General features: G+C 36.1%; 14 protein-coding genes and 1 non-coding gene across 15 annotated transcripts; 6 read left to right on the forward strand and 9 right to left on the reverse strand.

Moving 5' to 3' along the window:
- Positions 1 to 3: 3 nt before the first annotated feature.
- B0P05DRAFT_552128 (6-phosphofructo-2-kinase-domain-containing protein) lies at positions 4 to 1835 on the reverse strand. The gene is made up of 7 exons (XM_051579432.1): positions 1814 to 1835; positions 1743 to 1762; positions 1646 to 1691; positions 762 to 1603; positions 643 to 711; positions 381 to 597; positions 4 to 335 (listed from the first exon to the last, which is right to left on the reverse strand). The coding sequence occupies exons 1-7, from the start codon at positions 1824 to 1826 to the stop codon at positions 169 to 171; spliced, it is 1374 nt and encodes a 457-aa protein (XP_051432462.1). The 5' UTR covers positions 1827 to 1835; the 3' UTR covers positions 4 to 168.
- Positions 1836 to 2272: 437 nt separating this feature from the next.
- On the reverse strand, positions 2273 to 4068 carry B0P05DRAFT_552138 (nucleotide-diphospho-sugar transferase). The gene is made up of 3 exons (XM_051579433.1): positions 3424 to 4068; positions 3304 to 3359; positions 2273 to 3244 (listed from the first exon to the last, which is right to left on the reverse strand). The coding sequence occupies exons 1-3, from the start codon at positions 4046 to 4048 to the stop codon at positions 2414 to 2416; spliced, it is 1512 nt and encodes a 503-aa protein (XP_051432463.1). The 5' UTR covers positions 4049 to 4068; the 3' UTR covers positions 2273 to 2413.
- A 48-nt stretch (positions 4069 to 4116) lies between these two features.
- Positions 4117 to 7528, reverse strand: B0P05DRAFT_495492 (peptidase S8/S53 domain-containing protein). Its single transcript, XM_051575376.1, has 10 exons — positions 7015 to 7528; positions 6868 to 6958; positions 6664 to 6816; positions 6541 to 6602; positions 6436 to 6479; positions 6321 to 6390; positions 6161 to 6263; positions 5959 to 6108; positions 5290 to 5913; positions 4117 to 5235 (listed from the first exon to the last, which is right to left on the reverse strand). Exons 1-10 carry the CDS (start codon positions 7426 to 7428, stop codon positions 4217 to 4219), a joined length of 2730 nt encoding a protein of 909 aa, XP_051432464.1. The 5' UTR covers positions 7429 to 7528; the 3' UTR covers positions 4117 to 4216.
- A 1366-nt stretch (positions 7529 to 8894) lies between these two features.
- Positions 8895 to 8967, reverse strand: B0P05DRAFT_t80. The gene has a single exon. It is a non-coding gene; the product is annotated as a tRNA-Arg (tRNA).
- Positions 8968 to 12355: 3388 nt separating this feature from the next.
- On the reverse strand, positions 12356 to 12903 carry B0P05DRAFT_475002 (sorting nexin-3; the record flags this gene model as incomplete). Its single annotated transcript, XM_051574813.1, has 3 exons — positions 12356 to 12646; positions 12706 to 12749; positions 12807 to 12903. The coding sequence occupies 3 exons, from the start codon at positions 12901 to 12903 to the stop codon at positions 12356 to 12358; spliced, it is 432 nt and encodes a 143-aa protein (XP_051432465.1).
- A 76-nt stretch (positions 12904 to 12979) lies between these two features.
- On the reverse strand, positions 12980 to 14758 carry B0P05DRAFT_552154 (N2,N2-dimethylguanosine tRNA methyltransferase). The gene is made up of 4 exons (XM_051579434.1): positions 14510 to 14758; positions 14429 to 14457; positions 13985 to 14379; positions 12980 to 13917 (listed from the first exon to the last, which is right to left on the reverse strand). The coding sequence occupies exons 1-4, from the start codon at positions 14718 to 14720 to the stop codon at positions 13008 to 13010; spliced, it is 1545 nt and encodes a 514-aa protein (XP_051432466.1). The 5' UTR covers positions 14721 to 14758; the 3' UTR covers positions 12980 to 13007.
- A 30-nt stretch (positions 14759 to 14788) lies between these two features.
- B0P05DRAFT_199340 (peptidyl-tRNA hydrolase II domain-containing protein) lies at positions 14789 to 15611 on the reverse strand. The gene is made up of 5 exons (XM_051573198.1): positions 15447 to 15611; positions 15285 to 15379; positions 15209 to 15231; positions 15054 to 15168; positions 14789 to 15011 (listed from the first exon to the last, which is right to left on the reverse strand). The coding sequence occupies exons 2-5, from the start codon at positions 15342 to 15344 to the stop codon at positions 14832 to 14834; spliced, it is 378 nt and encodes a 125-aa protein (XP_051432467.1). The 5' UTR covers positions 15345 to 15379; positions 15447 to 15611; the 3' UTR covers positions 14789 to 14831.
- Positions 15481 to 15773, forward strand: B0P05DRAFT_589544 (uncharacterized protein; the record flags this gene model as incomplete). Its single annotated transcript, XM_051582746.1, has 2 exons — positions 15481 to 15543; positions 15591 to 15773. The coding sequence occupies 2 exons, from the start codon at positions 15481 to 15483 to the stop codon at positions 15771 to 15773; spliced, it is 246 nt and encodes an 81-aa protein (XP_051432468.1).
- A 1-nt stretch (position 15774) lies between these two features.
- On the reverse strand, positions 15775 to 16412 carry B0P05DRAFT_552162 (uncharacterized protein). The gene is made up of 4 exons (XM_051579435.1): positions 16307 to 16412; positions 16204 to 16241; positions 16094 to 16144; positions 15775 to 16040 (listed from the first exon to the last, which is right to left on the reverse strand). The coding sequence occupies exons 1-4, from the start codon at positions 16335 to 16337 to the stop codon at positions 15996 to 15998; spliced, it is 165 nt and encodes a 54-aa protein (XP_051432469.1). The 5' UTR covers positions 16338 to 16412; the 3' UTR covers positions 15775 to 15995.
- A 109-nt stretch (positions 16413 to 16521) lies between these two features.
- On the forward strand, positions 16522 to 17946 carry B0P05DRAFT_552165 (uncharacterized protein). Its single transcript, XM_051579436.1, has 3 exons — positions 16522 to 16707; positions 16754 to 17114; positions 17175 to 17946. Exons 1-3 carry the CDS (start codon positions 16601 to 16603, stop codon positions 17853 to 17855), a joined length of 1149 nt encoding a protein of 382 aa, XP_051432470.1. The 5' UTR covers positions 16522 to 16600; the 3' UTR covers positions 17856 to 17946.
- A 1328-nt stretch (positions 17947 to 19274) lies between these two features.
- On the forward strand, positions 19275 to 19766 carry B0P05DRAFT_457205 (uncharacterized protein; the record flags this gene model as incomplete). Its single annotated transcript, XM_051573956.1, has 1 exon — positions 19275 to 19766. A coding segment is annotated over one exon (492 nt), but the record flags the coding sequence as incomplete, so codon positions are not given.
- Positions 19767 to 20184: 418 nt separating this feature from the next.
- B0P05DRAFT_552172 (uncharacterized protein) lies at positions 20185 to 21068 on the forward strand. Its single transcript, XM_051579437.1, has 4 exons — positions 20185 to 20310; positions 20370 to 20597; positions 20649 to 21003; positions 21048 to 21068. Exons 1-3 carry the CDS (start codon positions 20211 to 20213, stop codon positions 20933 to 20935), a joined length of 615 nt encoding a protein of 204 aa, XP_051432472.1. The 5' UTR covers positions 20185 to 20210; the 3' UTR covers positions 20936 to 21003; positions 21048 to 21068.
- Positions 21069 to 21551: 483 nt separating this feature from the next.
- On the forward strand, positions 21552 to 23134 carry B0P05DRAFT_580682 (uncharacterized protein; the record flags this gene model as incomplete). Its single annotated transcript, XM_051582038.1, has 6 exons — positions 21552 to 21639; positions 21686 to 21888; positions 21951 to 22147; positions 22426 to 22688; positions 22733 to 23025; positions 23078 to 23134. The coding sequence occupies 6 exons, from the start codon at positions 21552 to 21554 to the stop codon at positions 23132 to 23134; spliced, it is 1101 nt and encodes a 366-aa protein (XP_051432473.1).
- Positions 23135 to 23193: 59 nt separating this feature from the next.
- On the forward strand, positions 23194 to 23756 carry B0P05DRAFT_552188 (uncharacterized protein). Its single transcript, XM_051579438.1, has 2 exons — positions 23194 to 23419; positions 23470 to 23756. Exons 1-2 carry the CDS (start codon positions 23233 to 23235, stop codon positions 23721 to 23723), a joined length of 441 nt encoding a protein of 146 aa, XP_051432474.1. The 5' UTR covers positions 23194 to 23232; the 3' UTR covers positions 23724 to 23756.
- B0P05DRAFT_552189 (uncharacterized protein) lies at positions 23719 to 24707 on the reverse strand. Its single transcript, XM_051579439.1, has 2 exons — positions 24587 to 24707; positions 23719 to 24546 (listed from the first exon to the last, which is right to left on the reverse strand). Exons 1-2 carry the CDS (start codon positions 24648 to 24650, stop codon positions 23765 to 23767), a joined length of 846 nt encoding a protein of 281 aa, XP_051432475.1. The 5' UTR covers positions 24651 to 24707; the 3' UTR covers positions 23719 to 23764.
- Between the last annotated feature and the right edge of the window lie 6 nt (positions 24708 to 24713).

Consider the following 24713-nt stretch of genomic DNA (forward strand, 5'->3'; position numbering starts at 1 on the left):
TAGGTTGAAACAGGCTCTTTTAAAACAATCAGAAGAACAAAGCATAAACGACTTGTTTCTTTTCGATATACAGTCAAGTAAACACTTATTAATGAACTTTCATTGTTCAAGTTAATTTATTTGGCGGACAAAAATTGAGCCGTTGATTTTAATTTCTCACACTGTCAATTACGCTTTGGTAGTACTAGATGGCCAGAGTTGTGGGCTAATGGGTAAAATAGGAGTTCCAACATCACTTGCTATCTCTCCACTTGCTCCCCTTAGTGTATCTTGTTTAGACGCCTTTTTCTTGATAGTAGGTTTAGGTCTGTGTGTATCTACTGCTTCAATATCGACTAATTCAAGTTAACATCACTTTTAAGTCTTGCGCTAGTTTTTACCTTTATATTTCTTTTCTTCACACCCATAAGCCTTGGGGGTTAATTCAATCACCGTATGCAAGGGGATCTTGATATATGGCAAGTCTTCTTGATTATAGTTCATAAAATAAGCATAAATACATCTCAGGATAGCTTGATGACCGATAATAAGAATATTGCCTTGTCGTTCAAGGTCCATAATTACAGGTTCTAATCTTAACACAACATCTCTATAAGACTATAATTCAAGTCAATAAACATATATACATATTTCAGTGATTACCTCTCCACCACGATAACGATAATTGAACTTGTCTTCATCACGATTTGCATAGTCTTCTGGGTATTTCTCCTAATTTTTATAGCTATTAGTCATGCATGACAGTGTGTTTATATCGTTACCTCTATCTCTTCGTATGTCATACCGTCACACATGCCAGCGTCTAATTCATCTAACGCTTTTCTACTCATTTTGGGGTAATTTAGTTTCGAACTTGTCTGTATCGTTCTCTGCAAAGTAGATGTCCAAATAATTAATTCCTTATCGCCCAAATTCTGCTTGATCAACTCGGGAAGCTTTTCTGCATACAGCATACCTCGAGGCGATAATGGCGAATCGCCACCAATCTTGCCCTCCAAATTAAACATAGACTCACCATGACGACTCATATAGATCTTTCGGGGAGCCGTGTGTAAATTCATCAAGTAGTACACAATACGAGACTCAAGATAACCGCGAATCATGTTAATAATCACCTGACTTCCAACATTGACGAGTTTAATATACGTGTATTCGCTTTCAGTAACTGTTTCGTATTGGTCTTTGTAGTGATCGATTCTTGCCTTGAAGTCTTGAACCGCTTGGTCTGGATCTGCATCTGCATAATCGGGTGAGCTGAGTTTGACCTCTTTGATATTGTCGAGTATGAGAGACTCGTCTTGACAAATAGATTCAATGAAAAACACCTGGATGTTTTCTTTACTCAGCTTTTCGTGTACCCATTTTCTTCGCTCTTTAGTGTAGTTGGTAGCGTCATAAATACCAACAATTCCTTGTTCTTCTTTAAACCACCGAATCATGTCATCAAGAGCTGTGCAAGCTGCTTCTTTTCTCTGTTTCAAGCCCGTTTCATTATTGGGATCAAAAAATGTATGATCTTGTTGGGCACCATAAAACTGACGGCGATAATTGCTCACATTAAACACCTTGGTTGAAATACCAAGCCAGGTAAGGTACCTGCAGACTAAATAAGGTATGAATAACTGCATATACAACTGCTGCTTACCTTTTTGCGAAGTGAAGGTCTTCCCTCTTGCAGGTAAACCAACCATCTGCATACATTGTTAGTACGCATAACTTCATCTTTAAAGATCAATACTTACCACGCATGCTAAACGAAGATCTAAACAATACAATTAATATCAAAATACAACTATAGAAATACTAAATTTACTTGAACTAGACATTGTTTGTAAATGAAAAGAAAAGAAAAAGACAGTTGGAACTAGCTGAAATATATTTAAAATAATGAGCTGACTTGTAAATTATAAAAAGAAAGGCGTGCACACACTCACACATATAGAGATGCATATGAAGCACATATACCTATAAACCAAGTATCTATTTGTTCATTTTATTTATTTTTACTTTTCGTTTTATGCTCTTCTCTTCTTGTATACATCTGCTTACTTGAAATTTAGAAAATAAACAGCTAATATAGATGACTATAACTGTGCGGGGTAATGTAACACAGGTCTTTTCGGGTAGAGTCGTAATACAGTCAGAGCAGAACCGATCATCATACCATACTTTTTATACGAAATTACATGTGAAATTGAATTCAATTTTCGGAAGCCTGGATTAAAAAAAAAAAGAACAATGCGCCAATCTGACTGATACATATCCATTAAAATCATGGGTAAATGAGCGATTTACTTTATTGAATTGAGATGAAAAAGAGGTATAAAGAAAAACGACCAAAAAAACAACTTCCAAGAGAAATTTTTCTGTACAAAAAAAGGGGGATGTGAATGTCTATAGGAATGTAATTTATCTAATGAGCAAGACGAATCAAGTCTTCTTTGGTTTCAATAATGGCAGGAGTAGTGATTGTCTTTCCAGAAACGTATTCTACAAGGCCTTCACCGGCATAAGAAACCCAGGAGGACAATTCGAATTCGAGCTTTTCAAAGTCACCTTCGTGTTCACCAACGACCTTGCCGCCTGCTGCTTCAATAAAGCGCACATGTTGTGCGACAATGTCTCTTCTTGATGTTTCGGGACAATCAGCACCTGTTCCAGGAGCATTCTTAAGAGGAGAGAATTCATCCTTACGATCAACTTCAAGGACAGAGAAGTGTTGGGCGTAAGGGAAGACATCGAAGACGAAGCATTCAAGCTTCATACCACTGTTAGATTTAGGAGCAATGACTTCGCCAGTTTCGAGGTCGACATACTTGATCTTCTTCTTTGCAATGTGGTATTCAAGTTCAGCAGCAAAAGAGGGCACACGTTCCAAGAACTCGGTAGAGAAGAAGTGGTTAGCAATGTTAGCAGCACCAAAGGCAAGAGATCCGTCTTCTTCACGCTTTTCAGAGAGTTCTTGAGAGATTTCAGAGTATTCAACAACACTATATTTACCATCACGAACGCAAACAACACCTACAGGTTCTTCGGGTGCAGCCTTGCTGACTGTCTTGACACCACAGTCGGTTCCCTTAGCGACAGAGTAACCAATGAATACGGGATCAGCAACACGAGCAAGACAGTTGTCGACACAGTAACAGTGAGAGTAAAGGATACCGCGTTCTTTTAATGAGGCAATCACGCCCTTATTTTGAACAGCAGCATAGATACCACCGTTGCCATCAGGAGCCATAGCCACCTAAAATAGCATATTTGGTTAAGAATAGGCTCCTCTCATGGTTAAAAGCCACGTCTTACCTTATTCTTTGCTTCTAAAATGATCTTACCTTCCATGGTCAAACAAGGAAGAGTGCCTAGAAATTTAAGATTAATAAACAAACAAATAGGCATATCTAAATTTCTCCTGATTTATCTTACCTTGTTCAAAAAAGATGACGTTTTCCTTCTTCAAACCGAAAAAGTTGTTACTTTCAAAGAAGTTATAGGTAGGGGCGTGTGTGGGGCCAGAAGTCATGATGTACCAAGGAATAATGACATCCTTACCAGGCTTTGTGTATTGACGAGCAATATCTTGAAGACGCAAAATACGTTCAGCTTGGAGTTGGAACAAGGACTTCTTAGAGGGTAAGTTAATGTTATAACAGCCCTTAGGATCTGAAGAGCCTAAACGGGTACCTTGGCCACCAGCCATAAGGATAACAGCAACCTTACCATGAGCAATTTGAGTGAGACCAATAGTTTCCCATTCACGGATTTGTTTAGGAGAAGCCTTGGAGACAGATTCAAAGACGGTATCAGGCAAAGGTTCAAATTTAGTCTCTTTGTCCAAAAGGGCAGCTTCAGCACCTTCAACAGCCTTTTTGTAGATTTGATTTAAACGTTCTACGTCGAGTTCCGAGAGTTGCTTAAGGAGTTGAGCTTGCTGTTCAATTTCAAGGTTATCAAAGAATTGAAAGACGTGTCCTTGGCCATTGGCTTCAAAACGGGCCTTCAAGTCTTGAATTTCAGATTCGTTCATAGGGAGAATTGAGGAAACAGTCATTGTTAGTGATGAGATGAGATGAGGAAAAGAAGAAGAAACAGAAACAATAACATATCTATTTATAATATCACTTTTATCGGGGATAGAAAACCTTTTTTATATTGATCATGTACAAAAATAGATTGTTTGGTGTAACGATAATTCCGCGGGTTGGATATACTCCTTTATTTATTTAACATAATCAATATCCAGTACTAATTTGGGCGAAATCCATTCATCCCAGTCCTTGTCGCATTCTGGATTGCCAAACACGCGCAGACCTCGGAGCTTTAGGCGATAAGATCCAGATTCGACTACCTTGGCTTTATAAGATTTATCTGTCAATGTACTGTCCTTAGGCACGTATTCGCCTGACCAATACCAAGAAGTGAATGTGGTAGATGACTCAGTGATAGAAAGCGTGTTGCGTAGCATCCATTTACGAGGTGTTCCTGTCGTCATGGGGACATCGCCAACAACTTTGTTTGTTTTGGCGTCTAATATTTGGATCTGAAGCACAGGTGTTCCTGTCAACAATCTAGCAATCAAATAAAGTCCGCCCATACCAGTCTTCTGACCCTTAACACGCTTGATTTTGAAATGACCTGTCTTGTTTCCATTTAATGTGTTATCGCCATCTGCTAATCCAATTGAGGGGAATGGAAATGCTGCTATCTTCGAGGGCCCTGCTGTTCGATCTAAAATGGGGAGATCAGACATGTTGCCGATCATACCAATATAGGGCACATTGGCCTTTAAATTTTGAGTAGAGACTGAAATAAATCCACCATAAATTGAATGCCATGATGGCTTAAAGATAGTAGGAGGCTTGACTGTAAATTCGATCTGAACAGACTTTCCTGCAGGCACAGTGACAACAGACTTGGAAAAGATCAATTTGGCTACAGAGTTATTTCCATTGTAGAGTTGGACGGGTTCATTGGGTGTATAGGACTCGTTTGTGATAGAATAACCATTAGCAGTCAAAGAAGGATCATGGCGTATGTGGAACGTCAATGCTTTTGAGTGGTGATTATGAATAGTAATGTGCTGCTTGGCATTAAAGTGAGCTGTATCGTTAAAACTAAGTTTTGCAGGTGATACGTGGAATTGTTGAAGACCATCGATGGCCTGTGCAACATCGACCACCCCAGCACCTTGCCGAATAGGGGAATCACCATAAGGATTAGCGGAGATAGGTGGTCTTACTATAATATCCAGAAAAAAATTAAATACTCGTGCGCATATGTGTGCATGCTTACCTGGCTGGGCAAAGTTCATCAAGGCGTGCTTTGCTAAATCCGGACTCGTGTTTTTCGTGTTGGAAAGCAAAAGAGCGACAGATCCAGCAACATAGGGTGTAGAAAATGACGTGCCAGATTCAAAACCATAATATTTAAGATAACTTGGTAAGGTGGAGAACACGTTGCTTCCTACCGCAACTAGTTCAGGCTTAATTTGAAGTTCATTAGTAGGACCCAAGGTAGAAAAGTAGGAAATTCCAGAGGCAGAATTAGTGTCAAGAGCAACAAGTGTGTTTGTAAATCGTGCCTTTGTCTTCTTGGATATAGCTTTAAAGACTGTACGGCCATCATCATTATTAATGAAAGCAATAGGCAAAGTGGCATGTGTCAATGCCTCGTAAGTAGTAGCAGCATCTTTGATATCAGTATACAGTACAACAGCAATAGCACCAGCGCGGTAGGCATGTTCAATCTTTTTCATAGTATCACAACCTCCTTGATGTATCAAGACAATGCTGTTCTTGTATTTCTTGCCAGTCAGTTTCTTGCAAGCATCATTAGCTTGGTTGAACTTTTTGCCTGAAGCGACTATGGGCAATGTACTATTTAATGTAAGTGCAGAACTGACAAAGGTACGATAAGCTAAAGACAATAAGTAACGATACATATAAAAGCTAATAGACTTACGAATCGATTTTTTTGGGTTAACCAATTCGAGAAGATACCCAGGAGCATGCTTATTGTCTGTAGATCCAACACTGATGACTTTTTCACCACTTGCAGGAGAAGAAGTCAAAAAGATTCCACTTGTGCCACTATTGCCAACACCAGCAACAACTAGATAAAAAAATACATGAATAAAGAGTAGATTGATAAAGACAGAAACTACCATGAACTCCTTTAGCCACCAATCTATCGGCCATCACAGACAATACACTTTCGTCCCATCCTCCGCTAACACCAGAAGAAATGCTGATCACGTCCATACCAGCCTAAAAATAAAAATAGAATGAGTATATAAATATAGTAATGCGGTTTATGAAACATACCTTGTATGCCATTTCCATTGCTTTCAACATGATATCATTGGGTGAACTAGCATAATTACAGCCATAGACCCTATAGAAAGTTAGATTTATATTTTCTCGTTTTGCTCTTTCTTACTTCCACATGCCGAGTGTAGCACCAGGAGCGACACCGTGCCAATTCTATTGTAAGATGCAGGAGAAAACATGTAAGTGTACAAGAAAAGGGGAATTGTATCCTTACATAAATTTTGTCATCAGCTGCAATAATACCAGCAACAAATGTTCCATGTCCAGTGGCTGAAGCTAAATATATATAATTATAAGCCCAGAGTTTGATATATGAAACATGGTATTTATGACGTACTTGAGTTAGAAGGACAATCATCAATAGGATCACTGCTTTCTTTTATAGAGTTGGGAAGACCATCAAAATTATTTCCAACCAAATCATAACCATAAGCGACTTTACACCCTTTGCCGAAACACCCGCCTAGTGCAGGATGAGTGTAATCGATACCTAAGATCAAGTTAGAAAGATATTTTTTTAATATTAAAAAAAGACTCTTACCTGAATCAATAATACCAATTTTAATTCCTGTTCCGTTTGATTTCAGGTTTTCGAATCTATTGTTCTCCTGGGTCAAAATGCTGATTGTGTCCTGTATGAAATTATAAATATTTAGAAAATCCCATCTACACACACGCACACACACACCTTGTTCTCTGGAATAAAACGAGTAGTAACCGTGGTAGACTTATTCTTTTTTTGTGAATGGGAAGGTGCCTGTGGACCAATATGGTGATAAATAGGCCAGAATTTTAAGATACTGACTTGATCCAATATGCTTTTGGCAACTTTTTCGTCACTAAACTCGACGGCTACACCTTTAAAAAGATCAGATTCATATGTTTGGCGTACACGAATAATTTCTTTCGATTTCGTATGTTCCTTGACGAAATTTGTTACTTGTTTCAATGTAGCGAATTCAAGGATATATTCTACATGGTTATCGGTTGATTCTGCATTGACGTATGCTGTACTACAGATGTTGAACAAAAAAAGCAATAGAAACAATACGAATGAATAATTCAATCCTCGAGACTTATTAGTGCGATGGCTTGATATCATCTTTAAAATTAAAATATTAAATAAATAAAGTCTATTGTCTAAGAGAAATAAATATATAAAAAGAAAGAAGGTTGAGTTTGTTTTAGAAGGAAGAAAGAATCAATTCAGGTCTATGACTCTCTTTTTTTTTTTTCTTTTGTTTATATATGGAGGCCGGGAAAAAAAAGTGTTGTAACATTTGTTGAGGAGGAAGGGGGGAAAATTAGGTTATTCTATATTTAAATTTGTAACGAGATCATTCAAAATCATGTCTTGGCTATTTCTTTACTAGCTTTATACAGTTAAGAAGCCTGCTGCTTCAACTACACGCCAATAAAAGACTGAGATTGAACTGATTCTATTATCTTGCACTACAAACTCCCTTATTTTTTCATGCGCTGGTAGGACAATTATATTAATTTAAATTACATACAAACCCTCTTTATTAATTTTACTATAGAATGTGGTTACATCAAGCATGTAAATGCTTCTTGATTGCAGGTATATTTCCACATTAGACCACCTGTCATTCTGGTTCAATACGAACTGACAAGTCAAACTCTATAATGCGTGTTTAAAACTAAATACATGAACCTGTATTGTATTGAACGACAGAAGACGAAAATTAAAGTAGAGTAAACTCATAGTCTAGAATCCAATTGTTGGTGCTAGGACCTAAAGTTCTACATCGGCAATAAAGGTCTTCTTATTGTTTCTATGAACCTTGTCAAAAGAAACAATTTATTATATATCAACTTTGACAAGTACTTCTTTTTTGGTTCCATATTAAACAACAAGCGGCGAGATATTACAGTTGGCCTGCATCCTTTATGAGTACTATCCTTATTCATTTATACTATCTACTGCTGAATCATTTAGTCTGAAGAACGTCAAATTTTCTTGTCATACCTCACGATTTTTTTTTGACGTCAAGAACGTTTGTGTAATTACTAAGAAAAATTATTTAATAAATCATGTATTGTCAGGAGAATCTCGAGAGCACAAAGAATTGAAGGGCATTCAAGACATCCAGAGCTTTGCATAAAAGTGAGACAGCTGTGCCTTTAAAAATAGTAATAAGTTTAAGTCTATTCTTTAGTCTTAAAAACCGAAATTAGTTGTAACATTGAACGAAGAAGAGCCGCCAAGATGGCTAAACTATAGTTTCATATATCTTTGTCTCCTATAACGTGTTTGAAGATAAATATGCTTGAGTCCAAACTGTTCATAATCATAATATACATCCTGGTCTAATTAGGCTATGATTTTATCTACAAATTATAATTATCATTTGCAATTTATCTATGGCAAAAGCACATCATATGATTTCACAAGAATTTGGCTTATGTATATGCTGGAATTTGCTATGCAGACCATGTAAATCAATTGAATTAAATAGACCTCTTTTATCAGCTAAATAACGATAAAAATTACAATACAATCCCAAAACGTCTCACGAAACTCAATGAAATAGTAAAAAGAAATGTTGAGGCTACCAGGGGTCGAACCTGGAATCTCCTGATTCGTAGTCAGACGCCTTATCCATTGGGCCATAGCCCCTCAACTTATTTTTGTTAATCTAATAATTTACTAAGATTTGTATTTTTAGTTAAGTCACGAGACAATAGAGCGTTTCTTAGCCAATAGATTCACTGGGAAATATTCTGGAAATAACGTGACGTCACAGAAAGGAATTGTGTATTGATACAGTAAGTATAAGATGAAGAACTTACAAGTATCAATAACACAGTATTTATATGTTCTCTAATTATACTAAAATATATAAACTATAACATATGGAGAAGGAAGTAATTAAATACTTGAAGCTGATTGATGTTTGTGTTTTGACGAATCTAAAGTGTGCTTGGCTTTTCTAATGCGAATCAAGTTGAGGCGGACTTTCTTTCTTCTTTTGTTCAGTATTTGTGGTTTAAACCTTCGTTTGTTCGGATTATAGTTTGTTGGAAGGTTATATTCAGCTTCAATTGGCTGCTTCTTACTGGAATCACTATTTTCTGTGACATTTTTGTTGTTTAACTAATTTAATATAGTTTTTATAGTATAGGTCACATGACTCTTGAAAATGTTTTAACCAATGACATCACTGGAAAGCTGTTTTAGAAAGCCGTGACGTCCGTGTCTGTGTATTGATAAAGTAAGTATAAGGTAAAGAACTTATAGTTATCAATAGCACAGTATTTATACTTTTCTATCTGAACTTGTTGTGAACATATAGAATCTATATGCATGTGATGATCTGACATTAAATAAGTCTTCAATTACATGCTAAAATATATCATAATCGATTTACATCAGAAATAGACATAAAAGAGCCACTTGTACTGAATAAGTCGATGCATCTTTTAATAGATCAAGGCGTATAACCTGTGATGTTTGGGTTGTGAAATGAAAATAGAATAGAATAAAAAGAAAACAAAGAAATACAGTGAGACTGTTCAGTACTTCTTTATTACAAAATAAATTTATTGTTCTCTAAAATATATCTTTTCCAGGTTGTCTTTTATACTACCTGATTTATTGACTAATTATGATTACTGATTATTGATTACTTAACACCTTGACAGCTTGTGCCTGGGAGTTGACTATGTAGATTCTCCTTTAATCCTCTTGGTTATCTAAAAGGTACAATTATGGTTTCCTTATTTGTAAATATCCATATTATCCCAGTTACCGTTATTTACTGTCATTATACAATGCTTACCTTATATTTATGATGTATAGTGCTATAAGTAATTATTCATTTATATGATGAAAGACTATTTATTATATTTTGTATTGAAAGTGCTCAGATCACCACATAACCGAAATCCATAATTTACATTATTTAATTAATTTAAAGTAGTCTATGATAATAGAGACTCAGTCATTTGCATAAACTCTACTACTACTTACTCCAACATCTCTTCATGTATAATTATGCTAGAATAATTTATAGTCAAAAAGAATAACAATAAAAATTGTATAAAACAGTCTCAAAGTATCTACCTTTGTCTCTACATTATCTTATCATATAACTCTCTATTATCAAAAAATCACAACGACATTTTTGTCAAGTTAATATTTTATCAAGGTCTGTGCTCAATATTACGGGTCACGTGATGATAGAATATTTTCTAGCCAATGATATTATTGGGAAAATATTCTAGAAGGCAGTGACGTCTGTGTTTTGATAAAGTAAGTCTCAAGATAAAGAGCTTACATCTATCTACAACACAGTATTTATATCTTTCCTATCCATACTAAAATATATATTCTAAATCAAATAAAGAAGGAAGCAATTATATACTTCATGTTAATTGATTCTTTTCTCGACGAATACAATACCAGTTTTAGTTTCTCTAAAGGCAACTTCCTTATACGAATCAGTTTCAGCTTTGACTTCTTTCTTCTCTTGTTGGTTAATTGAGGTTTAAACCTTTTCTTGTTTAGTCTATGCATATAGGGAAGGTTATATTCGACCTCGATTGGCTGTTGACGGTCGGAAATCCTAATATCTACGACATTTTATTATGTGTGTATGTTTATTTTAGCTCATTTTTTGTTTTCTTTCACAATTTTTCTGGTAATTTTATTATGCTAACAAATCTTCAAATTGGAGTGATATATGTCTCTGATGTTTCTTAAGGTACATACAAAGTTTGGTGTGATTCGGCCAAGGTCTGATTGTACAATGGTGTCCCAAAGGTCTCAGCCAAAGGTTCTATTTTCTGTCAGATCCAATCAGGTCCGAGTCAGAACTACTGTCCGGTGTACCGATCTTCCGGTCTGGTTCTCAATTGTTGTACTTTTTCTGTTCCTTATTTGTCCTACTTCCTCCGTATTTTGTTTCACGCTATTTCTCTGTGATTTAATTGTGTAGTTTGTTTATTATATTTGACAGTTCAACTCAGTTTGAATCTGTTGAATTTTAGAATTTGATTGTATTAATTGTTCTCCTGTTTGACATTTCAGACGTGATTGCTTTTGGGCAAGTTTGATCTGTTCTAGATTAATGACAAGCGATTGTCTTTGTAGGAATTTATTCTGAAGAAAATATAAAAGAACTTTAAAAGGAATAAAATAAAAATCATTATCATGAATTTTATTTTACATATATCTTCATTGTCTTTTGAAGGAACTGTGCCTAAGGTTATAATCTCTCTATTTGTGTCTATCTCTCTATAACTACAATAGTCTTTACAGTCTTCTGTTGTTAATTATTGGTTTATCTCTTATGTCTTTTAGTCTCGTCGTTCAAGGTAAACACAAAGGGAAAGAGAGAGGGTTGTCAATTTTGTATATTCTCTTGATTTGATAAAAGAGTCACGTGATTTTCGGTCATTCTATTAATCTCGGCGCATTTCTTGATAGAGATTCGGTAATAAGGTATTTCCAACACGGACAGACTCTTTGGGTACCTCTACCCTGTTGCGGATATTTTATGTATGCAGGTAGTTTTTCACTGAATGATAGCATAGCTACCTTTCTTCGTTATAGTATTGAGATTTATCACAGGAGTCCTAGTGAATATTATTCTAGAGACATACGGCCTTGATTTTAAATGAATTAAAATACGCTGCATAATGTTTACTGAAGGGCTCATAGAATCTTCGTTTCGAATTACGTCAATTGCTCAGCAGTTTAAACAAACCACTTGCTTCTTTTTTTTTTCTATAGGTCCATCCTATCTTTGTTCTATGATAAATCTCCAAAAAACCATCTTTGTCGCCCACTTTTCTTTTTCTTTTTCGGGAAAAGATCAAGATATTTTTGACAAAACTATGTAGACATCCACAGACTTCTATAGTTTATCCTATCTTCTACCCCCAAAAAAAAGTGGAAATCTTGGCACCTGAAAATCTGATAACTAGATTGCATAAGAAGATAGTATCTATTAACCACACGATAATAAACAGACAAAAAAAAAGGGAGAGGGTAAAATAGTATATTAATAGTTATAGTTATCACGGGAAAAGTTAGGGTCTTGAATAAAAGCAGCAAGTACTTTACTACCTGTTTGTAATAAAGGATGACCAGCAACGATCTGTAAGAATCTCTCTAAACCTTCTCTACGTTGTTCAATGACTTCATCTGAAAATCGGTTCGTGAATACTTTTCCAGGCAAAGGAGGGATATTGACTCGGGTTGATTCGCGTTCCAAGACATCTCTGAACCACTCGAAATCACTATATCTTCTACGAACTGCAGACTGTTTCAATTTGAAAGCTGGGATATTGGTCTACTATCGTGTGAGTCCGCTTTGTCTATTGTTTACTTTCTTTCTTTCTTATGACTTACTCTACAAAGAATTTCATAGTCTGTATACATTTTACGTCCAAAGCCTATATCCGGTTGAAACAAACTAAGCTTCTCTTTCTCCTTCATAGAAATATAATTACCGTGTGTTTGAGGATTCTTGACCTCAATTTCTAAAAAATTCTCGGGAATACCATATCGTTCTTCGATAGTTTGGTCCCGAGTAGAAGCACCCGTCATGGTTTGAAAAGATTGAAATTTATGTTGACCTGTAGACATGATATAGAAAGATAAAGAAGAAAAAGAAAGTGTTTACACTGAGATTTAATTTATTTATTTATTTTTTAAAAGACCTGTTCATCTGTCTTTCTCTTTTGTCCAGCTCTTGCTTTAGGTCCCCAATTAGGTGTTGGATTAATTTGATAACGCACCAAATGTTCAGATTTGGATTCAGACAATGCTCTAGGATGTCTTGTGAAATCCACTTCAAGCGTAGGTTCTTTAGCAAGAATGACTCTAGCAGGTGAATTTTCACTGATATTGTTCATCACAACAGGGTTCTTCTTGACCCAAGCTCTCATGATATCCCACATAACATGGGAAGGAGCATCTGTCTTAATAGATTGTTTGCCTGCATGAGAAGCAGATACTTGATAACCAGCATTTAAAATGGCACTATAGAGATCTAACATGGGAATACTAGTACAGTGAACAGTACCACATAAGCGAGCAAGTGTCCAATAGAAAGGTACATGAATTTCTTCTTTGATCACAGATAACATGCCCTTCATACGAGCAGATGTGCCATAGCAGGACTCATTGTCCTTGACATGTTGAAGCATCTTGGTTACAAATGTATCGTCATGCAATTGGCCACTCCAGGCAGGACCACCGATATGATGTGTACTATGACAGTTTTCACATAAAGAGTTGACACTGGGACCATTGGCAGGTGTATGTCTCTCAGCGCCGTTGTCTTTTAAGCCAACCTTACCAAGAGATTGAACAGTGTAAGCATGGCAGCCTGAGCATTCATAGACAATAGCTGTTTTTGTTGCAGAATATTTGACTTGTTTAGGTGATGTATAGACACGCACAAACACACGTAAATAAAAATCAATGCTACAAGACACAAGTGGGACAATATGACGTTTGTAACGACCAGCTGATGTCTGTAACATTTGCAACACAAGTCGAAGTGCCATTTCATGTGGAAACATATGCTTTAAGGGCATACCACCATATTTGCCAAAACTGACAAGTCATCAATACCATGCTCAATTTTTCAGCTATACATATATATATATATATATAAACTTACCAAGTTTCAGGATGCATGGACCCAGCTAAAATGGCAAGATCTGTACAAGTCACACACAATAAACCACCTTCAGCCACTGCTTGAACTGCACCATCAATAAAGGGTGCAGCACTGCCATAGGGATCCAGATCAATCACATCAAATTTTTCATCTGTGCCCACTGTGTCATACATAACACGCATAGCATCACCGTGATTGGGTCTCACCAATTCTTCCGATAAACCATTGTACTTGACATTACGTCGAATAGCTTCAATAGCATCTGATTCAATATCATTACAGACAACTTGCTTCAATTGAGGGATTTCTTTAGCATATCGAACAGATCTCAAGCCACTAGCAGCAAGAGCTTCGAGAATAGTAAAGTTGTTATCTGTCTTGAACTTCTCCATGGACTAAGGGTGGTTGTTTAGATATTCCATTGCATATATAGCACTCGTTTACCTTTTCAAGCTTTTCCTTTGTTTCCTTGTCTATTCAAAGTCAATAAAAAGAGCCTTTAAAAGAAATTTAGTACAATGATACCTTTTGTCTTGTTGATCTTGTTTTGTAAGCGATCTGCTTTCTCTTGGTTGTAAATCTCGCTCCAAGTACGAATAGCAGCAATGGACATATCACGGTTAAACTGTTGAACTGGATTATAGAACACTTCATTTTTCTTGGGAAAAAGAATGGTAGCCTTTCCTTCAGTAACAGTGTTGTATTGAGCGATATCTATTTCTGCTGCAGTGGACATAGTTCTATTATATATCTGTTTAAAAAGACAAAATAAACCTTTTCGCATCAAAGATAGAAAAAAAAATATTTTTATTTGATGTAAGATGTCAACTGAGATTGAAAACAGTGACTATTTATATAAAGAGCAACACTTCTTGAAGGCTTCAAGTACTTCAGGACTTCTTGATCTCAAAGGTGCTGTGGCGAGAGCGGTAGGTATGTTTTCGGGTTGCTCAATCCATTTCTTGAAAGGTATGTTGTGTGTAGTTAAAGCTTCTGCTAATTTTTCTAAAGATCCTTCATTTTTCGTCTAGTCATGTCATAAGTCGATGAATGAATGAATGATGCTTACTTCTAAAACCACTTTATGCATATAATCTAAACTGGCGAGATATTCCTTTGTGTTTTCGTCCTCACGAGTGATATGCAAAACAGCAGTAGCAGCATGACATGCTTGCGTCATTACACTAAACAATGATGAGCATGTCATCAAGTCATCACACGCACCTTCCAGTAGGCCATTGAAGTTTCTGTATAAGCTGACGCGTTAAACAGTTATACTCAAGCTTTGTTCAAATGTTACCTTTACCAGATCCTTTCGGACCACAATGAACATGGTCAATGGTTCTGCAACAGCTGCCATGATTAATGATGAATGAAACAAAAAAAAAAACAATCCTTTGTCATTGTTAGCCACAGTCACAAAAAACAAGTGTTTTGCTTTAACACTTTTCTTTTTTTTTACTTTCTTTTCTTTCTCTTTTCCTTTTTATACAAGTATGCGTTCCTATGAGAGCGCAATTTTGGTAGAGATGCAGACACTTGTGGACAACATCAACAAGGTTTGTTAAGGCTAGTCTCTATTGTTCATTAATACATTTTGGGTTAGTTACAAGCTGCTATTCAAAACGTCAATGAAAACGAATTGACACCTTGGATAGATGAATTAAGAGCTGTTGAAAAAAAGATGCAATTTGTATATACGTTTTTTGGTGCTTCCAAATATCCAAGCCATAATGATGATGATGGTGATGGTGATAATGACGATGATAATAAGCGAGAAACAAAATGATGTATAGATATTTATTTAGATTTTAAAAAAAAGAACCATTTATTCCTTCTTTTCTTCTTCTTCAGTCTTCTTTTCTTCTTCATCAACCTTCATGTCTTCAGCCTTTGTTTCAGTCTTCTTTTCTTCCTTCTTGTCGCCCTTCTTGTTCTTGGGGTTTTCAGAAGACTTGGCCCAGTTTTGTGCCTATAGAAAATATTAAAGCTCAGTAAACGACTGTTATTTTTAAGAAAAAAAGATTTTATATATATTTACAGCCAACTTGAAAGCCTATCAATAAACATGTTAATAAAAAAAATCAAAAATAAATTAGGTCTACTTACATCCTTATGAGAGATACCCTTGTTTTCCTCCTTTACTCTTTTGAGTTCATCCTAATGATACATGTATGTCAATCATTGAGTTGCAATACGCGTCCATTTGATTTTATTACCTTCATGTATGTATTGTAAGGAGACAACTTCTTAGCGGCTAATAAAGAACGCGATTAATATCAAAAATTTTTTTCCCTTCCCTCTCTTTTCTATCCTACTTACGAGACTTCTTGGTAACCTTATCCTTGGCCATATTTATATATAGATAAAAGTTTTATTCAATAGAAAAGAAGAAAAAAAAGAGAGGAGAGAGAGAGAGAGAGAGAGAGAGAGAGGAGAGAAATAGCTTTCCCTTTAAGCCATGTTTATCAAGGAAAAAAATTATAATTATTACTGGCTATGGTGACCAATCAAAACGAACACTTGTATTTTAGTGAGTGACGTTCTTCTGTGATTTACCAGATTCATGTGAAATACAGTTCTTTCTTCTTTATTATTATTATTATTATTCTCGCCATGGATATTGACTTGAGAACACTTTGTTATGTCGATCATGTTAATGATAATTTAATATGCTGTATATGTCAACAACCTTTTATTGAGCCAGTCATATCTACTTGCGGGTAAATAAATGATGATAGCATCCATGATATTGATGCTCATTACTAGACATACTTTTTGTCACCATTGTATTCTTCAAGCACTTGAGAATTCTCCTCATTGCCCTATTGACAGAACAGCCTTAACAGCCCATGATGTTGAGCCAGCAGCTAAGATCATTACTAATATGGTGAACGAACTCTCGGTCTATTGTCCTCGACAAGAACAAGGTTGTCCTTATCAAGGTCAAAGACAATATATAGAGTCACACTTAAAGCAGGACTGTCAATATATCATGGCACCCTGTGAACTAGAAGAATGTAAGGAATTGCTCTTAAAAAAAGATCTTTCAACACACGCAGAGACATGCAACTACAGAGTCATGGAATGCAACATGTGTAAAAAGAAACTCTGTGCTTATGAAATGGAGGTACAAGAAAGGAAGAGCCTTTTTTTTTTTTGTCAAGATGGATTTAACATCATTTCATAGGACCATTATAACCTTTGTCCTTCCGAAATCATGACTTGTCCTTATTGTGATACCTCAAGGCCTCGATCCGAACACAATGCTCATCTGCATGACTGTCCTCAATTGACTGTTTCATGTCACCATAGTGAATCTGGGTGTCCTTGGTCAGACCAACGCCGATACCTTGACGTTCATCTATCCACATGTGTATATGAATCCATTCAACCTTTCTTGCATAAACAGCAACAAGTTGAAAAATCCTTGAGGGCTGAACTTGCTCAGGTCCATAAAGAAAACGAATCCTTGAAACGATACCAGCTTGAATCCAATCAACAAATTGAGTTTATTACACGTCAACTTGATTTGATGTTTCCAGGTCATTTTATGTCTGATGTGCCTCAAGATGCACGCAATGAATCTGTCTTGGCGGAGAATCAACGTATCAGTCATGAACTAGAGACTTTGAATGCGAATATGGCTTCTCTTGAACTGAAACAGAATGTGGCCTTGATGACAGAGACATTTCGGTTACAAGAAGAATTACAGAGCCTAAGAGCCATTTGTCATGGTCTGAGGATGCAAATGCACTATTTAATGATGGAGCGTAGAACACAAGCAAGTACGAGTACAACGAATGCAAATGGAAATGATGTAGCAACAACCAATGCATTGAATCGAATGCGTACTTGGCTAGGTAAGTGAGTTATTTCAATAAAAAAAGATGACGCTGAACAAAGATAGAACCAAGACAAGAAACCAAACTATAATAAAATACATACCCTATTTCTCTCTCTCTTTCTTTCTTTTTTTTTTTTTTTTTTTTTTTTTTTTTTTTTTTTTTTTTTTTTTTTTTTTTTTTTTTTGTAAATTGAACATAATAGCATGGATAAGTTTAAATTGAAGCATGAATATTAATCCCTTGGATTGAGTTTTAAAATGGATTCCTATTCTTTTTTTTCCCTTCTTTCTCTCTCTTTCTCTTTCTCTTTTATTATTATTATTTCTCGGTTTATTATGGACAGACTTCCGGACGAATTATTACTACGTATATTTAGATTCCTTGTAGACGATATACAACAACTTCTTATGATAGGAAGTGTATCTAGCCATTTTTACAGGCAAGTGGGTATAGGTGGTTTATGTCAACACATCTCATCCATGCAATATTTTAGTATCACACAAGATCCTAATTTGTGGTATTTGGCCTTTAAGAAACGATACCCTATCTGGGGTAGCCGCGTAAAATATGCAGTCAATGCACATCCACTTATCGATTGGAAAGACTTTATGATTCATTTAATGAAGCAACAAAAAGCAACGCATCATTTTTCATTTGAATTTATTCAAGAACAATTAAGCAGTTTTCGAAAACGAAAGCGTCAGCAACAAGCCGAAGAAGACGAAGACGAAGAACAACAGCCATTTTGGATTCAAGATCCTTTGGTGGTCGACATGGATCGCATCACTCAACAAGGTGTCGTAGCCACAGGTAAACATCGCAAGATCACGACTGGACTTAAGTCGTATTCTGAACACAAGATCTTATTCTGGGACTATCCCTCTTGGAAACTGATAAGATCTTTTGAACTTGTGTTGACACCACCTACTTTAACATGCCAAATTATCGGTATTCAGTCCATCCGTATGCCCACACCCGATGGTGGTACACAGCAGATGCGTTTCTTTTCACTGGCTGTGGGTATTGCCTTGATGACAGGCATGGAAGCAGAACATGAAGACCGTGTGGATATCTGGAAATCCTTGTTTGTCTATCGCCTCTTGGACGATGGATCTACCCAATGTGTGGCGCATCTCAAGGTTGCTGATTTATTCTTGGGCAGAGAAGTGTTCTTGTTCTCGGACACATCCTGGTCGGGCCATCTGAACCAATGGCTTCAGATCGTCTCGCCTGCACATGTCGAGTATGATCCATGCTACACGGTGTTTCTATTAGCCATTGGGCCCATCTATGATCGTATCACCGGCTGTGTTCAATTGGCCCGGTTTGATATTCGAGATCCGTATGTGTTGGATCCCTCTGTGACACCGGTTGCTTGGGACCATTTACTGCATCAATTGGTGCCTCAGTCACCACGGTCGCGTCCCAGGACCGAACCTACAGAGATGATAGCGTCGATTCGGCTAGGCAGTGATGTGAGCTGCATGATTCATTTCAAATACCCTCCTTATTTGAACCATTTGATCTGTACTGGAAGTTACCAAGATGATGAATTGTCTGTGTACGATTGGCGGTTTGGCATCAAAGTCGGTTCGTTGCCATGGAAGACAAGTAAAGAAGACGATGAGGCTGTGATGGATGTCCGGCCTTGGGGGCTTGAATCGACCTTGGTCTTACCCCCGTGTTGGCCAAGCCAGGATGCTCCTTTAGCGCACCATGGGTTTCGCTTGATTGCTGTAGGTGATAATCGGAGTGACACCAGTCGAGACAAACTCGAGATCAAAGTTTGGGATATTTCGTATCTGTTACAAGTCGCATGGGATCCTTTTGATGCAAGGCCGATCGATGGATTGACGGATACCTTGCAGCTTGAACTGGCCCATCGATTCTCATGGTGGCCTCGACGTACACAGGAACTCACGCGGCTTGCGCTTGCCATGCATACATCTACCCCAGATACCCCATTGCCTTATTCACCCCCGGAGGGATGCCCGTCTATGCTACTGACCCATACATTTGAACATGATGAGACCATACCTGTCAAATATACCGCCTATAATGTACTCTATACCTCTTTATTTTTGTTGACAGAAGATGGTAAAGTGACCGTGATGGATATCGAGACAGGCAAGATTACAGGCACAGTAGATAATGTGGCAGCCAATGGGAATGGTCAGTACAGTCAAGTCAGAGGCATTGATGTGAATGTGATTGGTGGAAAAGAAGTGGTTGTGACAAGCAAAGAAGGCTTATTAAGAGGCATTGTATTCTAATTATCTTATGATTGTCACGCGATCTACCCTTTATATATATATATATCTGTATACCTTATTGTATAAAGCACGCCCTTTCTTTTTTATTTTCTTTTTCTTTCTTGTATGCAAAGACCTATTTTGATGGATATTTTTGAACCTCCACCACAGTGGATGTATAGTCAACCATCTTCACTTTCAGATATTGCCTATCAAGATTTAAACAGTAAAAAAAAAAAAAAAAAAGTGTGTGTATATGTGTGTATTGAGATATATATCCTATAGGCCTGTCTACACATGAAGATGTTTATGATGATGTGATGGATATACCCAAAAGATATCAATCTGATAATAATAGTTTAACTACTTCTATTTATACAGCCGAAGAAGAAGAGGAAGAGAATACAAGACATGGTCATTTACCTTCTATAGAGACACAACAAGAAGATATGATTGAATCTATCCATACAAAAATGAAAGACCTGAATATACAACATACACTATCATGGGAAGGTAAATACTAATATATATATATATATAGATGGACTGACTTATGTGAGTTAGACTACAGGCCACAGTATAAAATACTGAATGCATCTTATGATGATATGAAACTCGATATCTATAGTGATATTTATGTTACTTTAAAAAAGATGCAAGCATTAGACCAAAAGTTCAATTTGATCAAAGCAGGGTTTTATTTTAATATGGAGAAAGAATATGAAGCCATGTCTATGCGTCTTTTATCTCAATGTGAAGAACTAAGTCAACAAAAAGAATACCAATCCAAACATACCAGTCAAAGTAAGAAAGATATATATGTGTGGAATGGTGGATTGATGTCTTGTTAGATCAAGATACTCAGTTGAAAGAAAACCATGAAAAAGTAAAACTGAATGTAGGTGGAAGTCTATTTGAGGCAAGTAGTATCAAAAAAAAATAATAGACTTATATATAAAGAAGACATCGCTTGGTACACTGCGACGTGATACAAATAGTTTATTGGCTATTATGCTTTCTGGAAGACATTTGATTTCAGCAGAAGCAGATGGATCTTATTTTATTGACCGAGATCCTTCTCATTTTCGACTTGTATTGAACTATCTAAGAGATTTAAGGGTAAGTCAATAATAATAAAAAATGAGAACCATTTGTCTAACTTTTTTTTTTTTTTTTTTTCTATAAAGATACCACCTACTATACTCGAAGATATCAAACTGTAAGTTTATATGTATATTTATGTTATTTACGCATCTATTTCTTTTAGACGACAAGAATTGTTACAAGAGGTAAGTTTAAAATAGATAGAGGATAACTTATATTGTTCATAGGCCAAGTATTATTGTATAGAAGGACTTGTTCAATTGCTTCAATGACTCTTTTTTTTTGTGGTTTAAACTCAGGCAATCTCTTTTTTTTTTTGAGAACAATAACCATCTCCTCCCTCTTTCTCTCTCTCTCTCTTTCATGGTCTTCTCTAGTTTATGTATATTTTATTACTTAATTATTTTTGTTAAAGCACAGCAAGGTTACTATAAAAATAAAGTGTTGACCGGTAAACAATAGAAATATATATAGTGTCTCACTAAAGTATGAATTAGATGCTAGTCTTGGTTATGGATTTACTGTAGATTATTTTGACACTTATAAAGTGTTGACAAATCTGATGACAAATCAGAGATATGCCCTTGTTTGTTGCAATCAATCTTTATCGAATTTCACATCAGGCTATCATGCTGCTGTGAATACACCCCTTACATCTGTCAGTGTAGATCAAGCGTTAGATGTACTTCCATTCTTTGAAGTAAGTTGATTTTTTAAGAGATACAATAGCCTCATATATATATATGTAAACATCAAACTTAGCTTTTGAATATAACTGATAAAGTCAAGGCAGTCAATCCAATCCAGAATGTGACTTCACCCTGTTATGCTGGCATATCAGATAGTCCTCATACAACTGTGGATGCTGTATTCAGTCTCAGTCCTGGTGTGGGTCTACCTTATATCAGTATGTCATTTGATCATCAAGCATTGACCCCTCTTCAGGTAAAACAAATAATGTATAGGCAGCATGATTGAATAGTGATCTATAGCAATCTGCCTGGATTATCTACGTGGCTCATTTCTTTGAACTTGAACAACAAGGTGCTTCTGTATTTGATCAAATTCAAAACAAATACAATTGTCACAAATCCAATATCATGTATGCTGGAAATAAGAACATTGGCTGGACATCTTATCATGCACTTGATAAGACATGGACACTTTATTATGATGTCTATACAAGCACACTTGTCCAAGATGCAGGTATAGTCACTCTATGAAAACAAGAGAAGAGGAATTCATTCTTTTTAGGCATGACATTGATTCATTCTCTAAATCAATCTACTACTTATCAAAACTTGAGTTTATTTCATCAAGCCATTGAGCATGTGGATGTCTTGATAGATAATTCTGATCCTGCTAATTTCAAGGCCAATTTTGCGTATGGTGATTGGCTTAAAGCGATTGGATTGACACCCAACAGTAATACATTTGCCTTTTTGATAGAACAGGCTGTTTATCGTACAGACAGACTGATGAATACAGATGGATTTTCAGGTAAAAACCAAAAACAAACAAACAAACAATTGACGCTTACTTAGACTGGCCTGTTCGTCATGCTGCCCGTGCTGATCTTGTACTGAGTGATATGATCCATATGGTCTATAATACTTATGAACCTAGTATGAATCGAACTTGGTTCCGTGCCTTTGCTCAATTAGAAGATACTCAATTTATTTCAAATACAACCTATCCTACTTGTACCAATGTCATTCAACGTCTTGATCTAGATAGTTGTCGTTATCAACCTTTTCAACCCAACAAGACATTGGATATCACACCCAAGAAATCTACGAATCCAAACATATCGCATGGTCTCTCCACAGGGGGTAAAGTAGGTGTGGCTATAGGTGTTGTAGTGGGTGTGGCTGCTATGGCCATTGTAGGTGTATCTATCTATCGAAAAAGACATATACCTCAAGAAGGTACATTTGTTAAAATGAATGATATGTAACAAAATGATGCTTCTCTTTTAAAACACCGTTCAATAAACACTTTTCTATTTTTTCTATTTTTCTTTATTTTTTTTTCCCTTCTTTTTATGTTTCAAGTCATGAACAATAGAAATCAACAGTTAATAGAAATAGACTGTAGTCAATATACTACATGTAGTTCATGTATAGCACAATCTGCATGTGGATTCTGTCGTGATCCACTCCGTTGTACTAACACAGGTTGGACAGGCAATGATGTATGTGGATTGGATGCTTATTATCAACAATGCCATGGTAAAAAAAAAAAATAACTAAATAATAGATACATATTGATTTATTCTTAGTGTCTTTATTTTCTATGGATATCATGGCATGTTTATTGATTCTTGTGTTATTGGTAATGAGTTATATGGTCTATGCTCGTTCAAGATCACATGATACACAGGAGGATGAACCCTTATTAAATGACCGATTTCTAAGGCGAACATCGACTTATTATCAATGGAACCAACCACCTCTTCAACCTCAACAATTCAATCCAACTCATTGGGAAACAAGAAAAAAAGCACTTTTAAAGAAATACGAACGACCGCAATAATAATAATAATAATAATAATAATAATAATAATAAATATACAGTTAGGCTTTTAATAATTCACTACCTTCTTTACGATAGTTCTTTTGAGCCAACACTTTTTGATGTAACTGTAATTTCTCTTGTAATTCCATCAATTGTTTTTGCTGTGTCTTGTGTTGTAAAAGAGCAGCCTGTGTTTGATCATATTCATGTGATTTTGTGATGGGTAGGAGTTGCATTCTGCCTTCTACTTCCACCCGTACTTGTAAATGCTTGATTTTGTCTCTTAGACCCTTGTTTCGCTTCTCAAGGTATTTGATATAATCCACTGCTTTAAATAAGACAGTACTTTTTGAGTTATTGATATTCTTAAGTGTAGGCACAATATCAGTCAGATCTTTAAATCCTGATCGGATCATACTGCGTCTCTTTTGCTCAGACGCAATATGATTATTGCGTTTTTCTTCTTCTGTGAGTAGTTCTTTATGTGGTTTGCCTCTTCTTATAGCACCTCCACCACCTTGTTTACGTCTCTTTTGATGATGATCATCTAATGATTGTAGAATACTTGATTGACGATACGCTTCATCTTCTTGTATCCCAAGTGGATCGAGTTGCATATGTGGGTCTACAAAAAACTGGTCTAGAAATTGACTAAACGCTTTATGATCTTGTTCGTCCAATACAGCCATTGGAGGAGGCATAGGTGGTTGTGGCTCCATTGAACTGAAAAAGAAATCGTCTGTCATGGGTTGTGGTGGTGGTAGTGGTAGTGGTGGTGGTGCCATATCTAATGGGATAGGCATAGCAAACTCAGGGTCAAGACCTAAACTAAACTGAAAGTCTAAGATGACTTAGTACAAGATCTTTATTTTGCTTAATACCTTCAAAAGCAACTGGTTCTTGTAAAGGTGTTTGCCAGTCTGTATTCATATTTGTATAGTTCATTGTATGTGTGTGTATATATATATATATATGAAAAAAGAGGAAAGAAAGAAAAAAAAAGTGTGT

The sequence above is a fragment of the Gilbertella persicaria genome, assembly GCF_025201335.1.
Source record: "Gilbertella persicaria strain CBS 190.32 chromosome Unknown B0P05scaffold_35, whole genome shotgun sequence".
Taxonomy (NCBI): Eukaryota; Fungi; Mucoromycota; class Mucoromycetes; order Mucorales; family Choanephoraceae; genus Gilbertella; species Gilbertella persicaria.

What these genes read in the sequence shown, in the direction of transcription:
- B0P05DRAFT_552138 (XM_051579433.1), bottom strand. Translation starts at nt 4,048, where the DNA reads ATGACTGTTTCCTCAATTCTCCCTATGAACGAATCTGAAATTCAAGAC. An exon ending in CGTCATCTTTTTTGAACAAG is followed by an intron (nt 3,360 to 3,423) that starts GTAAGATAAATC and finishes TTAAATTTCTAG; the next exon opens with GCACTCTTCCTTGTTTGACC. An exon ending in TTTTAGAAGCAAAGAATAAG is followed by an intron (nt 3,245 to 3,303) that starts GTAAGACGTGGC and finishes ATGCTATTTTAG; the next exon opens with GTGGCTATGGCTCCTGATGG.
- B0P05DRAFT_552165 (XM_051579436.1), top strand. Translation starts at nt 16,601, where the DNA reads ATGGATATTGACTTGAGAACACTTTGTTATGTCGATCATGTTAATGAT. An exon ending in CCAGTCATATCTACTTGCGG is followed by an intron (nt 16,708 to 16,753) that starts GTAAATAAATGA and finishes GCTCATTACTAG; the next exon opens with ACATACTTTTTGTCACCATT. An exon ending in TCTGTGCTTATGAAATGGAG is followed by an intron (nt 17,115 to 17,174) that starts GTACAAGAAAGG and finishes ATCATTTCATAG; the next exon opens with GACCATTATAACCTTTGTCC.
- B0P05DRAFT_552188 (XM_051579438.1), top strand. Translation starts at nt 23,233, where the DNA reads ATGTTTCAAGTCATGAACAATAGAAATCAACAGTTAATAGAAATAGAC. An exon ending in TTATTATCAACAATGCCATG is followed by an intron (nt 23,420 to 23,469) that starts GTAAAAAAAAAA and finishes ATTTATTCTTAG; the next exon opens with TGTCTTTATTTTCTATGGAT.
- B0P05DRAFT_552162 (XM_051579435.1), bottom strand. Translation starts at nt 16,337, where the DNA reads ATGGCCAAGGATAAGGTTACCAAGAAGTCTC. An exon ending in CTTACAATACATACATGAAG is followed by an intron (nt 16,145 to 16,203) that starts GTAATAAAATCA and finishes ATGTATCATTAG; the next exon opens with GATGAACTCAAAAGAGTAAA. An exon ending in AGGGTATCTCTCATAAGGAT is followed by an intron (nt 16,041 to 16,093) that starts GTAAGTAGACCT and finishes GTTTATTGATAG; the next exon opens with GCTTTCAAGTTGGCTGTAAA.
- B0P05DRAFT_552172 (XM_051579437.1), top strand. Translation starts at nt 20,211, where the DNA reads ATGCAAAGACCTATTTTGATGGATATTTTTGAACCTCCACCACAGTGG. An exon ending in TGCCTATCAAGATTTAAACA is followed by an intron (nt 20,311 to 20,369) that starts GTAAAAAAAAAA and finishes TATATCCTATAG; the next exon opens with GCCTGTCTACACATGAAGAT. An exon ending in ACATACACTATCATGGGAAG is followed by an intron (nt 20,598 to 20,648) that starts GTAAATACTAAT and finishes TATGTGAGTTAG; the next exon opens with ACTACAGGCCACAGTATAAA.
- B0P05DRAFT_495492 (XM_051575376.1), bottom strand. Translation starts at nt 7,428, where the DNA reads ATGATATCAAGCCATCGCACTAATAAGTCTCGAGGATTGAATTATTCA. An exon ending in CAGCTGATGACAAAATTTAT is followed by an intron (nt 6,480 to 6,540) that starts GTAAGGATACAA and finishes ATCTTACAATAG; the next exon opens with AATTGGCACGGTGTCGCTCC. An exon ending in CAATGGAAATGGCATACAAG is followed by an intron (nt 6,264 to 6,320) that starts GTATGTTTCATA and finishes TTTTATTTTTAG; the next exon opens with GCTGGTATGGACGTGATCAG.
- B0P05DRAFT_552189 (XM_051579439.1), bottom strand. Translation starts at nt 24,650, where the DNA reads ATGAACTATACAAATATGAATACAGACTGGCAAACACCTTTACAAGAA. An exon ending in AGAACCAGTTGCTTTTGAAG is followed by an intron (nt 24,547 to 24,586) that starts GTATTAAGCAAA and finishes AAGTCATCTTAG; the next exon opens with ACTTTCAGTTTAGTTTAGGT.
- B0P05DRAFT_552128 (XM_051579432.1), bottom strand. An exon ending in ATCTTCGTTTAGCATGCGTG is followed by an intron (nt 1,692 to 1,742) that starts GTAAGTATTGAT and finishes CAATGTATGCAG; the next exon opens with ATGGTTGGTTTACCTGCAAG. An exon ending in ATCGTTATCGTGGTGGAGAG is followed by an intron (nt 598 to 642) that starts GTAATCACTGAA and finishes CTTGAATTATAG; the next exon opens with TCTTATAGAGATGTTGTGTT.
- B0P05DRAFT_552154 (XM_051579434.1), bottom strand. Translation starts at nt 14,720, where the DNA reads ATGTCCACTGCAGCAGAAATAGATATCGCTCAATACAACACTGTTACT. An exon ending in CAAGATCAACAAGACAAAAG is followed by an intron (nt 14,458 to 14,509) that starts GTATCATTGTAC and finishes GACTTTGAATAG; the next exon opens with ACAAGGAAACAAAGGAAAAG. An exon ending in TCCATGCATCCTGAAACTTG is followed by an intron (nt 13,918 to 13,984) that starts GTAAGTTTATAT and finishes ATGACTTGTCAG; the next exon opens with TTTTGGCAAATATGGTGGTA.
- B0P05DRAFT_199340 (XM_051573198.1), bottom strand. Translation starts at nt 15,344, where the DNA reads ATGGCAGCTGTTGCAGAACCATTGACCATGTTCATTGTGGTCCGAAAG. An exon ending in CTTCAATGGCCTACTGGAAG is followed by an intron (nt 15,169 to 15,208) that starts GTGCGTGTGATG and finishes ATCATTGTTTAG; the next exon opens with TGTAATGACGCAAGCATGTC. An exon ending in TGCATAAAGTGGTTTTAGAA is followed by an intron (nt 15,012 to 15,053) that starts GTAAGCATCATT and finishes TGACATGACTAG; the next exon opens with ACGAAAAATGAAGGATCTTT.